This window comes from Serinus canaria, chromosome 1 (genome assembly GCF_022539315.1).
Source record: "Serinus canaria isolate serCan28SL12 chromosome 1, serCan2020, whole genome shotgun sequence".
In the NCBI taxonomy this organism is placed as follows: domain Eukaryota; kingdom Metazoa; phylum Chordata; class Aves; order Passeriformes; family Fringillidae; genus Serinus; species Serinus canaria.
In genome coordinates, this window is record NC_066313.1 from 89,445,241 (window position 1) to 89,459,777 (window position 14,537).

Genomic DNA, 14,537 nt, shown 5'->3' on the forward strand with positions numbered 1-14,537 from the left:
AAAGTTTGGGCTGAAATCAATGGACAGCTTCTATGAAAATTTTGTTTTCAGTATGAGTAATTTATACAAAATTATCAACAGGAGTCCTAAGAGTTATGTATGTCAATTGACATGTCAGCATTATAGAAGTGCAATCTCTAAGACGGACCAAACCCGTTCCTCATTAGCTAACTAAATCTTCCCCCCTCCTGGACGTATGCAGTACTTATTCACCAGTGCTAAAAGACGAACAGTCCTACAGCCTGCTGGGATCGACACTGAAGTCCTGGAAGTTAATTATTTTTCCTTTTTTTTAAGCAGCTATGACTACTTTAAAAATTAATTTGCTACAGTAGTTTACAGCAAACTTTTAATTCTAACATATAGAAAAGTATCTCTCAACAGCTAGAAAAAAAATTAAATTAGATCGCAAAGCAATAAACAACATTCTGTAATGAAATGACACGCATCGTTTTGCTCGACAGCTTTCGCACCAGTCGCTAAAAATGGGGGGCGGGGGATGGGGAAGGGGGAGAAAGGTGTGACCCCCCCCGCTCCCCGCTCGCCCCCCGGAATGCTCCTGGTGGATGGCACTGCTTTTCGGGCGTGAGGTTTAGAGGTGGTTTTTCTTTCCAGGACTCGCAAAAAGAAGCGCTTTCACTTTCCATGGTGTTAATTAGAGGGGAAGTGCCGCGCTGGACGCTGTCCTGTCGTTTCCCGGGGAGGTGGGTGTCCCCCGGGAACTCCCGGCCGAGAGGGGGCCCGAGCCGAGAGGGGCAGGCAGCGCCCGATCATCCCCAGGGGAAAAGTCAAGGCTCTAGCAAGGTCCGGACCACCAGCCCAGCCATAAAATCCACAAAATGAACGTTCACGGCTAGAAGAGTAACGCAGTAAACTGCCTTCCCTTGCAGTAGGGAACGGGTATTAAAATAAATCTACCTTCGCCCCTTCTGATTTACACAGGTTAGGGAACATCGACATTTACTGCAGATTGCACTTCATTCTGTTTGCCGCTGCTGCTTAAAACTTCCTTCCCAAAACCTAGGTTTCCCTGCTGTGTTTCCAGGTTTACCATGGTAAACACTATGTTCGCCAGTTAGCTTTCCTTTTTATACAGGTGACTTTTTCCTCTTTGAAATTTATTTAATCAAAACAGGGGGGAAAAAAAAGGACTGCATCCTTAGAATTTCCGTTTAGCAGAAAGGCTTTTTAGTAAACTATATACACAATCTGATTTCCTTCGTACCGCCTAAATAAAAATTATTTCACAATGCATTTACAAGAAATGATACAAAAAGAAAACAAAATCAAAGCGAAAACAAACAAACAAAAATATCCAGATACAATAAAGTTTTAAGAACCCCGGAAAAAAAAATAGAGCTTCCAAAACAAAACAAAAAAGTTTTATAAATAAACAAGTAACGAAAAAAAAACACCCAACCCCGGCCCAAAAAACCCTTGAGAATATCTACAAAAAACTTTTAAGTGTTCTTTTGGATTTGTCTTAGTACATGAGTAATAAATGAGAACCGTTTCCTCATCAACTTCGAGTTAATTAGTCAATAAAAAATCTTCTCAAGAAGCGGTCCGTGACTGAAATCGTAGCGGTTCTGCGCGGTATAAAAGTTGGCATCACCTACAACTTTGTGTGTTTATTATTGGTATTTTTTCTTTCGCCGCCGTTTCCCCCCTTTCTCTCTTTCTTTCTCCTCTTTCGCAAATAAACACTCTATGTCTCTTGGGTGAATGATAAATACTGTACAAAAAGTCTCGATAAAACACAGAAGTTCAGTCTAAAACCAGTTTCATAAACTAGTTCTTCTAAAAAAAAGGTAAGTAAAGCAACCGTTACCTTTTTTCTCTCTCGTTATTATTATTATTATTTATTATTATTATTACAAGAACATCAAAACATTTCTGTACAAAAAGGAAGGAAGAAATTAAAAAAAAAAAAAAGAGAGGCTGGGGAGGGCGGGAGGGAAGGGGCGCGAGAGGCAAAAATAAGAGGGGGGAACCTGGGAGCGGGACAGGAGCGGCGCGGGGCCGGGGCGCGGACAGGCGGCCGGGGCTGAGCGTGCGGTGGCAGCGGCGGGGCGCGCAGTCCTGCAGGCCGGCCCGGGGCCGGGGGCGGTGGCCGAGCCTGTGCCCGCGTCCGTGCCTCCCTCCGGCGCTCCGGTGCTGGCGGGGGCTCAGATATGCGTCAAGGGAACGGTGCCGTTCACCCCCGTGCTGGCGCTCTGGTAGTGCTGGGGCAGGGAGTGGAGCCGGCTCTGGGCGGCAGCGGCCGCCGGATCCCCGCCTTCCCCGGCCGGTAAGTACATGCTGATCATCTCCCGCAGGTCCCCGGGGCACGGGGCCCGCGAGTGAGAGGTGACGGGGGGGCTCACGCTGGGCTCCGACTTCACCAGCGAGCCCAGGGCGCCCAGCGCACCCGAGGAGGCGGCCGCCGCCGCTGCCGCTGCCGCCGCCGCCGCCGCCGAGTTCTGGTGGGGCTGGGAGCCGTAGGGCAGGGCGCCGTAACCCGAGGGCGAGGCGCTCATGTAGCCCTGCGAGTTGGAGATGGGGCTGTACTGCAGGGCACCCATGTCGTAGCGGTGCATGGGCTGCGGGTTGTGCGGGTGGTGCGGGTGGTGTGGGTGCGGGTGGTGCGGGTGCCCCCCGCTGCCCGGGTGCTGGCTGTAGGCGAGCTGCGCCTCCTGCATCATCGCCGCCGCCGCCGCCGCCGCCGCCACCGAACCCGGGTAGGCGCCGTTGGCCCAGCCGTTCATGTGCGCGTAGCCGCCGCTGGCCGTGCCGCCGGGGCTCTCTAGCCGCTGCCCGACGCCGCCCGGGCTGACGCCGACGCCCATACCCACGCCGACGCCGGCCGGGCCTCCCCCGGCCGAGCCGGCGCTCAGCAGCCCCCCGGCCAGCGAGTACTTGTCCTTCTTCAGCAGGGTTTTGGTCTTCCGCCGGGGCCGGTATTTATAATCCGGGTGCTCCTTCATGTGCAGCGCTCGCAGCCGCTTCGCCTCGTCGATGAACGGTCTCTTCTCGGCCTCCGACATGACTTTCCACTCGGCCCCCAAGCGCTTGCTTATCTCCGAGTTGTGCATTTTGGGGTTCTCCTGGGCCATCTTCCGCCTCTGCCCCCGCGACCACACCATGAAGGCGTTCATGGGTCTCTTGACCCGGTCCTGGTTCGCTTTGTTTCCCCCGCCGCCGCCGCCGCCTCCGCCGCCTCCCGCTCCGGTCTGCCCCGAGAGGTTCGTGGGGGCCTGGGCTCCGCCAGGGGAGTGCAAGTCCGTCTCCATCATCATGCTGTACATTCAAATAGCTTTTTTATTTTCCACCGGTGCCAGACGTGAAAAATGAATCAAACATAGAGGAGCCCGGGAGGCCGGGGAGCGAGCGAGGAGAAACCCGTTTGTATCTAGGTAGCTACCGCCGTGGGAAAAAAAAAAAAAAAAAAAAAAAAAAAAAAAAAAAAAAAAAAAGAGGAGGAGAAGAAAACCGCGAGGAGAGCGATCGGCGACCCTGCCGGCGAAAAACTTTCTCCCTTTCGCAAATCACTTTCGGGGCTCGGCGGCGACGGGGGTTCGAGCTGCTCAAACAGGTGCACGGCAAACTTGCTGCTTCACTTGGCGCGGCGGGAGGAGTGTGCGGAGCCGTCGGCGGTGTCCTCCGCTCGCCGGCGCTCCCCGGCAGACGCGCGCACACCCCTCCGCTCCCGCTCTTATCCTTAACGGAGCTATTTTTTTTTGTTCTTTGCTGCTAACTTGGAGAGAGAGAGGGAGGGAGGGGAGGGAGCGTGTGTGACTTGCATCCGCTGATCGCAGGTGAACGGAGAAGAAGAGAGGAGAACCCACCGCCACGCGAAAAGGAGGCGGAAAAAAAAAAAGTATTTCAACGTTAACTGAAAAAAAAAAAAAAAAAAAAAAAGCAGGAGGAGGATCGGGGGAGGGAGGGGGTGGGGGAAGGAGCCCAACCAAAACACGCGCCGAGCCCGGCGGCCGGGGCCGGCGGCACAGCAATTTGCTGGCGGTGGTCTCCCTCCCGCGGCCCGGGCGGGACGGGCCGGGCAGGGCCGGGACGGGGCCGGCTCGGGAGGAGGAGCCGCCGGGCGCGCGGGCGAGCGGCGCCGCAGCCATACGGCGCGCGCCGAGCCCGCCTTAAATCGCCTGACGGCGGCCAATGGGGGCGCGCCGGCGGGCGCTTATTTGCATATGGCGCGCGCCGAGCGGTGACGTGCGCCGGGGCGCGCCGCGCTCGGAGGGGGCGGGTGGAGGGACCGCGGTCCCCGAGGGCGCCCCCGAGGCGGGGACACCCCTTGGCCCCGGCCAGCCCTCCGTCCCCGCCGGGCACCGCCGCAGGGAGCCCTGGAGCCGCGGGCCGCCCCGTCTCATGGGCGCGCTCATCACTGAGACGACCGTCGAGCAGTATTTAGGGGGGTTGAGGAGGCCCAGGCTGTCCGCCCCGCTCCCGCAGCCGTGCGAGTGGCAGGTAAACATGCCTTTATTGCGGGACTTCGTTCTGGAGATTTCTCCGGAGCCCACTCAGATGTCTCTCCCAGGTGTTAAAGCTGCTGCCAGGCCCAGGCACGCGGAAGAGGCTGGACGCAGCCGTTTTTCACTTAGTCCTAGGGGAGTTAAAAGCACCTGCGACTAAAGAAGGTACACGGAAACATGTTATCTTTGTATAGAGTAAGTACAGGTGTATGATTTTTTTTTTCCTTGAAAACATTAAAAGACTACCTTTGTGCCCTGGCTGTCCTGTGAGATTATAGTTATTTTTATAGGGGGAAGAAAATAGTCCACATGGAAATTCATGCTGCAGTCTTTAATTGAAGCCACAGGAATGGCAAGTCCGTTGCACAAATGCCCACGTATGTATAAACGGCTGCCTCCATCATCTTTTGCCAGGTGGAGAAAGGCACGCACAGCGTGCCTGCTCTTTTCACGGTCCGTGTTAATTTTCCTGACCCTAGTGGCCATCCAAGGCTGGAATCACGCTGCAACTCCTCCAATTACTGTTATTACCACCAGAAGTTTTCTGCAGGAGTATGCGCCGTGCACAAAGCACCGGTCCTAGGCACTGGGCTAGGATTAGGCTTTTTTTTCTCATTTCCAATGACTCGTCATGATAATATGGGTTTGCTGGGGAGAGGAGAGTGCCTCTCCACCTCTGACAGCCGAAGGCTCAGCCTGCTTCCAACCTTTGAGCTCAGTCTGAGTGATGCTCTTAACTCGGGTGCTGATGCTTTTGGGAGGACATTATTCTCTCCCAGTCAGCCCTAAGGGTGCAGAGAGGACAGGGGAGAAGGTGCAGGAGCAGACCCGCGCTTCTCCAGCTGATAGTTTCTTAAGTTGCCCTATTTGCCATGGCAAAACAAGGGAGGACCTTGTGATTGCTAAATTATGTACTAAAACCACAACTGGTTGGGATAGGAGGGGAGGGAGAGGCAGGAGATCGTTACTGCAGAAAGGCACATTTCCACTTGGATGGACAAATGAAGGCATGAGGAGTAAAAACTGCGAGATAAGATAGCTTGCAAATTATCCACCCAAGGCCCTAGTGGTATTTTTCCTTGAAATTTGATAGAGAGGCATCTAAAGGCCTCCTTGACGAATAAATGGGTCGAATCGCTGTGGGGCAGTCTTTTCCAGGTGAGTCCTGTGCATCCTGCCAGCCAATGGATCCCGTGGGAACACACCCTTATCTCTGGGAATTTGGGATACACACCGGCTTCCCTTCCCCTCACGTCCAGGGAAACTGTGCTGGAGGCTGAACTTTCTCTTCCCTGGTGCAGAGGCAGCTGCTAATCCACACCCTGCCGGGGTCTGTTCCCTCCTGGGCTTTTCCCCGGTGTGGGGTTTACTCCCTTTCCCCTAACCCCCGGCAAATAAACATAGAATGCCCCTAGAAGCAGCCGAAGTACCACGAACACGGTAGCGGGGAGAAAGGCGGACAGGGATTAGGGAGTGAGGATATGCTGCTGCCGTGAGTGCCTCTGGCCCAGGCGCACCCCGCTCACCTTCGGCCAGGGCGTGTCTATCGACTGAACGGGCGGGAGGAAGGTGTAAAAGCCAGTGCGAGGGGGCAGCCAGGGGCTTTTCTTCCGTGGTAAAGGTAGTGCAGATCCCGATTCACGGGACTGGGAAGGAGGTCAAGCACTTTGGCGAGTTTCGTTTGACAGGGCTGCGGGGCTGGGGTAGTGCAGGCCGGGGCTGCGCCCGCAGGTGAGAGGTCTTTGAAGTTTCCCCTGCGGAAAGTGGGCTTGCAAAGGACCAGGAGTCGGGCAGTGGAGGGAATAGGTGGGGGCGGCCGGGGGTGCGGGGTAAACTCTGCAGGGAAGTCAGAGGGGAGGCGGAGAGGAGGTCGCGCACTGGGAGCAGGACCAGGTCTGGCCGCGGCCCCTGTCGCCCGCCTGGTCCGCGGAGGGGACAGGTACCGGCGAGGGCTTCTCGCAGGCCGGTGGCGAGTGACGAGTGCTTCCCCCGGCCGCGGCTCCCCCCAGCCTCCGCGCTGCGAGGTGGGGCCGCCTCGGCGGGCTGTGCCTCTCCCCGCACGCGCTGCGCCTGGGGGCCGCATCTCGGGGCGGGGGTCCGGCCGGCGCTGTGCCCTCTGTGCCCCCGCAGACGAGGAGCGGGCAGCGGGCGGCGGGGCCGCGCCGGGCGCCCCGGAGCAGGCGGCGATCGCCGTCTGCTGGCTGCCGCCGTGCCTCCCTTGCCCTCGGCCCGCGTCGGGGCCGGCGGGCGCCAGCCCGCGCAGAGGCGATGCCTAATCCCTCGCCAGCCCTGTCTGAAACGTGAGGCGGGGAGGGAGCGGGATCGCTTGCAGCTCCTCTGGCACTTCACTCCAAAACCCACTATCCAGAAGGAAATGCAGAACACTCCCTCGCTACAGGGGTGCCATTACTGGGCCAAAGCGAGAGAACCGGGAGGGAGCAGAAAGGGCAGGCAAAGGAGAGAGAGGAAGCATTTTTCTGCCTCGGTGACTCGGCGACTCGGGGATCACAGCTTTCAACGTGATCTGCTTGCTACCCAGTCGAGATGGAATGGTTGGGAAAAGGGTGCCTGAATAAAGTCCCGCTTTCTTTTGCAGCGTTAACAACTGTTCTGTGCCATCCGACAACATCAGTCCCAAATCAGCTACAGGCTCTCTGTGTTTTGTTGTCTTTTCTCAGCTTGCTGGGTAAAAGCGTATGGAGAATCTCTGGAGCTTTCGAGTAGGGGCTCACCCTGTGAACGGTACTCACACATATAATTCAAATTTCACAGCTGACCTGCTCTGAAAACCTCAATCAGCTTCTAATTGAAGGGAAAACAAAATATTGCTTCCCTACAGCAGAGCTAACGATTTAATCATTATATCAGACATTATAGCTTTTAATTAGGCTAATGCTGATACTGTATGGAAAGAGATAATTCAACACAGTTCTTGATGAATTCTGTAATTGGGTTAACGGAGGAGCAGTTGGGGGAAGAGACGTCAATATTCAAGCTGCGTCTATAGCCACCAGGTTTATGAATGGAAGGGAAGGGAGAAAAAGAAAAGGGGGGGGGGGAAGGAAAGGGCTAAAATTCCCTGACGAGAAATGTCTCCCCCCTTCGCCCAGGAGAGCCGTGCCAACCAACTGGAAGCGTGAGGAGAGTAAGGGCTGTCCGCCTCAGCGCGCCCCGCTCCCGGCCGCGGTTCCCAGACAGCCCGGACTGCTGCCACACCAGCGGGACCCGAGAGGCGGCCCCGCTGCGGGACCTCGCTGCTGCTCCCCGGAGCGGCTTGGGCGGGGGTCAGTGGCTCACAGGCCTCTTTCCCTCTATTTCCACCCCAACCCACGGGTCGGCCACCGCCACGCTGGGAGCACGCGGGTAGGGGGCAACCAGGGCCACCAACACTGAGACTATCCTGTGGTGGTGCCCCCGGCAAAGTCGGGAGCACGGCGGGGGAACGCGGAGGGTGGTACGGGACGGGGCCGAAAGGTTTCTGAAGTCCTAATGAGAGCAGGCAGCTGCTCCGCACAGCCGGGCTGGCTCGGCTCGGCTGCCGGGAGCCGCCCACCCTGCGGGGCGCGGGTGCCGGGCAGGAGGCGCGACACGGAGCACAGAGGTGTGCTCAGGGCCAGCCCGCTGCGGGCAAAATCAAAGCGGCCGGAGAGCAAGCTGCTGCTCCATGTAGGTACTGCCATTTATTTATGTATTTATTGTGTCAGATAAAAGGGCGGCTGAAGCCACTTTTCTAAAGGAATTCTGTATCACCGCTCTCTCCACAGTGTCGATAAATTGCCTCTTCCGAAGAGTTTGTACATCCAAGGCTTTCTATTTTCTCTCCTTCCTTTCTAGTTTTCACTGGCTTTGAAAATAAGCTTTATATTTCCTTCGCGCCTAAAAGAAGTAGTATCGATCTCCCCGCACGTCTGATCTCCGCAGCAGCCGGCGGCCGCCCCAAGGCGACAGCGGGTCCCGGCAGGCGGGTGTGCCGGGGGTGTCCGGCATTGCCAAGGAAAGGCGAGGCACGGGGACCTCAGTGGGACGGCGGGACGGTCAGACGGCGCATAAGCAGAGATTTTCTTCCCCCCTTCTTTCCCTGGCAGGACATTCAGCGTGTCCCCTCGCCTTGGAACGGCCCCGATCCTTCCCCCGCTGGCACTTTCGTGTCGGTGGAAAAACTAGAATCGTCTCTTTACGAAGTTTTGCCAGCAGGAGCGTTTTCTAAAATGTTTGTTTATGCTATGCATCAGCTCGACTTCCAGCACAATATTGTTCCGAAAGAAGAATATCCTGTATTGTGATCCACCCTTGTCTAATTTTGTTAGTAATTACAGTTAAATTGAACAAGTAATTGATAACATTCCAATGACACAGCTCCCTGTGATTAACAGTCTGAATACACTTTCCAGCATTACACAAAAGTTGTACTTTTCAAGTCTGTTAAAATTTTAAAATTTCTTTAAAAGTTATTATTACTAAGGCACACGCCGGGAATATGTACTGATCAGATGGAACAGCATCTCGCGGGAGGTGAGGGTTTGCACTATCCTATTTTTCACTGTTTGGGGTTTCTACCTAAAAGGACAGCCACACCATTTACTTTTTACAGTCGAGTTATCGAGTGGTCCTTTAGACAAAAATACCTCACATCAAAAAACAACAACAACAACAAAAAAACCCATCACGAACTGAAAACATACCCTGCAATTTACTTTCAACCAAAAGAAAAATATTTTAAAAGAGTTTAGTTTTGTAACTGTAAACTTGTAAAGGAAAAGGAAGAACTGCGGGGGTGGAGAGTCTGTCGGACTAGAACGACATGTGGAGTTATTACGTAGTTAATCTTTAAAATTGCGCTGCTGAAATGTCAGTCACGGAAAAAGAGCTTCTCAAGCCCAAATGTGGCATCCCATTTACAGCAGGGCAACCTGGATGGTTATGTCTGTGGCGCGTCGCTCAGAACACCATAAAGGTAGTATTTCTCGTTTGCATCCTTGTCAGCTATCCCCAGACTGCAAAGGTATCATTCAGAGCAAGTCAGAATGAATTTGTGTAAAAAAATAAACGAGGAAAGAAAAAACCCTAAATAATATAGTAGCTTTTTTATTGCAGGCCATCCTGTTATTGTAAATTAGATTAGCTACACAGGCTTCAATATAAACATGACATGAGGTTCACAGGAGAGCGAAAGTATCCACTCCAATCTCTCCTTTCATCGAAACATTCCACACAAATTACATCTTCTCGTTTAATTCACCTTTCAATGAGATTAAAACATCACTTTGACACGGTTTCAAACCTTTTCGGTCGCGCATTCAATCCTGACTTGGGAAAACAGCAAACAAGGGCAATACTAGAAACATCTAAATAATCTCAGACGGCTGGTCTGGAAATTAAAGGTACCCAGAGGAAATACATGATCCTCTTGCTCCATCCAGTGCAGCATTCTGGCCATGGGAAGGCAGATAGCGAACCCCAGTGAAGGGAAGAGAAAAACCCAGTTTCTTTCCCACCAAAGGAGATCCCGGCTACTTGGTCGGTGTTGGGATCCCGTCTTTATTTGCCTTTTAGAAAAGGGGTGTTTGTCATCTGTTTTTCAGCAAATTACTGACTGTTACTTCACACTGTCCTTAAATGGATGCCCTAGTAGTCATCGTAAAGAGGGATAGTAAACAAACCGCTACTGACGCCTTTAGCAAATATGTAATTTACAGCAAAGATGCAAACCTGAAAAAGGTGTTGGAGCTGAGCGGGGCGGGGAAGGGAGGCAGGTTGTTCATGGACTGTCCTGTTTTAGGGATAACAGCGCTTGCCAATAGCTGGGGCTACAGTTCAGCTGCACCCACAGCCTGACCCAGCCCGCAGCCAGTGCAGGGCGGTAGCCCCCGCCCCCGGCCGGACCTCTCCTCCCCGGGTGGGAAGTGCAGCCCTCACGGGAGATGCCTTTCTCGAGGTGGATTTGTCAATTTTTGCTGCAGGGTCAGCGCAACCGGGCGGCCCACGGCGGGGAGGGGATGGCGTGAGCGCCCCGGGCCCGCAGTGGCCGTTCTGCCCCTCCGTGGAGCCGGACCGGGAGCGGCGGGCGAGGATGGGGCGCGCTGGGGCAGCCTGGCTTGGAAGAAACCGTAGTTCTGCAACTCACTGCCTGCCCGATACTGTGCGTTTGGGGACAATTTGCAACCACTGTCCCTATCCCCATCCATCCATCCATCCATCCATCCATCCATCCATCCATCCATCCATCCATCCATCCATCCATCCATCCATCCAAACCCCCACCTCCCCTTAACAAAGAGGCTTTCAAAACATAACCTTTTATGGCAGACTGTGGAATCAATGCGATAAAACGGGGTTTTAATGGGTTAATTGACTGGAGCCGCTATCATGTTTAAACACCTGTTTCTGAAAAGAGATTCAGCCAAAACGTGTCCCCTCCCTGATCGATAGATGTACAATCTTGCTGGACTGCCTGTTGATCGACCTCAAATACCACCCTCAATTATGAGAGGGAAAATCCATTTCACCTTTTTTTAATATCCCAATACTTTATAGCAATAGTGAGACACTCTACAACCACTTGGAAGCTGGGGAGGGAGAGTAAGACCCTGGGTGGGACCACGCCAGATAGCGTTAACCTCCGCGCTGGGACTTGCCTTCGAGAGGCTGGGCACAACCTTCCTGTCGAGAGGTCCCGGCTGTCACTTTCACAGAGGAGAGGATCCGGGGATCCCCTTTCCTTGGGAAGATCAAGCCGGCCTCAGCCCAGCCGCAGTAGCAGTGCTGGGAGCCCATGTGAATTCTCTCTCCCAGGGGGAGAGATTAAGCAGGCATTAGTTGTAATAGCTGAGGGCTGCTCTGCCTATTGATTTCCCCTTTTTTTGGCAGTATTAATACAGCCGAGCCCGCCGGTCAGTCACAGCGAAATTGATTCTTTGCCCAAGACACCTTTCACTAAATGGCACCCGCGCACCGACATGTTAATTTTGGAACGTGTAAGCGGAGCGGGCGCTGCTCGCTCTGGAGTCAGCGCCGCCGCCCCCGGCGTCCTCCCCGCCCCAGCCCTCCCGCAGCCCCCTGCCCCTGCCCGACCGCCGCTTTCCTCCCCCTCCTCAAAACCCAGCGAGGCGTCTTCCCCAGAAGGCGGAGGGGGGCAGCCCAAAACGCTGTCACACCACACCCGCACCCCCCCAAATCCGTGTCACAACCGATAACCCAGTGACTGCAACCGGCTCTTCCCTCCTTGAAGCAAAAGTAACTTAGAAGCCCTCCCCTCGCCGCCTTCCCCTCCTCCATTCCCAAGACAGGGTGAAGACCCCCTCAAAAGTTAGAGGCACACTTACAGTTGCTCTTCCAGCTCCAGCCTCCTCCAAAAAATCATCTGAAGGGGCAGCCTTATCATTATTACTTTTTTTGTTTGGTTTTTTTTTTTTTCCCCTCTGCTCTAGCCTAGCTCACACCTTCCTCCGACCGTGCCCGCCGGTGCAGGGCAGCGCGACACGGAGCCGGCGGTCTCCTCCTCGCCCCTCGCCCAGCCGCAGCTCCCAGGCGGCTGTGCCCGAGCCACGAGTGCCCGGCGACACACGCACACTCACCATTCGCGCTCTCTCGCTCACTCGCTCTCTCTCTCTCCCCCTCACACACACACGCGCACGCACACACATACACACCGCACAGGAGAGGGGGAGAGAGGGAGAGCGGGAGACAGAGAAGAAAATGAAATTTATTATTGATGGAAAAGACTTTAAAGACAATTTCAAGTTATTGTTTCGGTCTACAGAGAAAAGAAAAAAAAAGAAAAGGAAAGGAAAAAAAAAAAGGAGAGGGGCTTTTCTCCCCACCCCAACATAATGAAACGCCTTTTGTGTGGCACCGAACAATACCAAACAAGTATTCTAATAAATAGCCACTTTTTTGTTCTGTCGCGGCAGTGAATAGAATTGAGCAGTTGGTTTGAGAGCAGCTGGAGCGCCGCACCGAGCGGGGAGGTGGAGCCCGGAGCCTTCGTCCTCTTTCTCTTTCCCTTTCCTTTTCTCATACGCACTTTCTCCTCTAACCTTGCATTTCTGCCTCTCCGCTCCTGCTGGGCCACTGTCCCCTGCCCTTTTCTCTGGGAGAGATGCCTCCCGGAAGGGTAGAGCCGCCCCTAGGTGCTCCTTCCCGCACCTGTGTGGCTCCGCGGGGCTCCCTGCGCCTCCTCCCGACCCTCACCGCGTCTGCCTCGGCCGCCCGGGACCCTGCTCCTGCCCTCCCCCCGTACCCTGGAGCTCCCCGGCCGCCCAGGGACCCCGCTCCCGCGCCCCCCCGCCGTACTCTGCCTTCGACAGCTCGGGACCGCGGAGGCTCTGAGCCCGGCCAGACCCTCCTTTGTTGTCAATAAACTTGGATTTCACAGGGAGGCTCAGAGTCCCCCTCCACCCTCTCGCTCCCCCTCTCCCGGCCTTCCCTCGGGATGGAGCCGGGCTTTGTCAGCCTCCCCCTCTCCGCTCAGGATCGCTGCGGAGGGTCCGCTCTTCCTCCGCCCTGTACCGCTCATTGCCATCACCACCCCTTTCCCAGAGAGCGCCGTTAGTTTTCTTCTTGCATTTTTTTTCTTCCCTCCCTAAAACACTCTTTTCCAGTCCCTTTCTGCCAATATGACAACCGCTCTAGGAAAGCAAGTCGATAGAGGTTATTAAAATGGACACAAGTCAGCTAAAGATTTTCAGGTAAAGCCGAGAGCGCCCCGTTTTCCGTTCTGCTCCGGCTGTGCGGGTGTGTGCCTGCCCGTCTGTGCCGAGGATGTGCGGCGGGGAGGGAGGGAGGAGGGGAACAGAGGGATGGCTTTGGCCGCCCGTGGAGCCGGCTGTAGCATCCGGGCGGGTCGTGCCTGCCGGGGCTGAACCCTGCGGGGGAGCCAAGGGAGCCGGGGCCAGAGCGCTGGGAACGGACACCGCGGGCAGCCCTCTTCCTACGCCCGGACTCTCTCCTTCTTTTATTAGGGGGTGGATCTAGTCCTCATTCAAAACATAAACGAATACGTACACCCCCCACCCCCAACATTAACCTCCGATTCGGTTGCCAGCCAGAGCCTTGCTTGTCTCGCAAAAGCTGCGGGAAGTACCCGAGTTTCAAATAAACCCCAGCAATTGCTGCAAAGACTCCTTAGCATGCAGGGATTACCACGTCAGCTATTTTGAAGTGCTAAGTCACATACAATCATTAGAGATGTTGGAATAAAAAGCAAATTGCTTTTAAGTTTAAATCACCGTTGCCCTTTACAGACTTGTATTAACGCTCGGAGGGGGAGCAGGGCAACGGACGGGAGTGTATTAACGACCTGAATTAAATGTTACATCCTCATCCGCAGCGCTAGAAGTGGGAGACATCTCGGCCAAGGCTCAGCGCTCGCCCTCCGCTAGAGCCGATCCTTGCACGTCCTTCCAGAGCTGCCCAGAAGGACCCCTGGAGGTGAGGGCAAAAAGCGGGGGACGACTGCTGCGGGAGTGCCGGGATGCCCTCGGTGTCCCCTCCCCAGAGCCCGTCCCTTTTCCCGGGGGGGTCTCGGTGTGAGCCGTGCCCGGCTGCGTACCTCTGCCTGCACGGAAAATTCCCCTCCCTTCTTTTTCCACCCCCTCCCTCCCCTCTCTTTTAAGTGGATTTTTGCTCTCACTTCAATAACACGCCGGCTCTAATTAGCTGCAATATTAAGAAACGCTGCTAAATGACAGTTTTATCGGGTTTGTGCAGATAGGAGGAACGCAGGGACCCGGCGAAATATCCACCCAATGCGTTTGGCGCTGGATCCCCGCCAGCAGCCACCGCTCGCTCTTTTTATATGGAAAAATGGCAACATTTTGGAAAGCAGCTTTAAAACTTTGACTTATATTTTACATGCTAAATAACGGGGAGAATGGCGACAGCGTTACAGAAAGCTTCAACCCTGCAAATATTTGAATGGGGCTTTTTTGTAAAGTAGAGCAGCTGTCAGTCAGCTGGCTTTGACAGCCTGCCACAATTTTGTCATTTAATAGTGGGTGTTAGGCTAAGTGCAAAACACTCTGGCAAACAGATGTCAAACCTACATCTCATATAAATGGGGGTTGTAAAATT

At 54.6% G+C, this 14,537-nt stretch overlaps 1 protein-coding gene across 1 annotated transcript; it reads right to left on the minus strand.

Annotated features, from left to right (window-relative positions):
- Nucleotides 1–2,168: 2,168 nt before the first annotated feature.
- Nucleotides 2,169–3,287, minus strand: SOX1 (SRY-box transcription factor 1). Its single transcript, XM_030234806.2, has one exon. The coding sequence runs from the start codon at nt 3,285–3,287 to the stop codon at nt 2,169–2,171; it is 1,119 nt and encodes a 372-aa protein (XP_030090666.2).
- Nucleotides 3,288–14,537: the final 11,250 nt, after the last annotated feature.

Excerpts from the sequence above, each read along its gene's own strand:
- SOX1 (XM_030234806.2), bottom strand. The coding sequence starts at position 3,287 with ATGTACAGCATGATGATGGAGACGGACTTGCACTCCCCTGGCGGAGCC.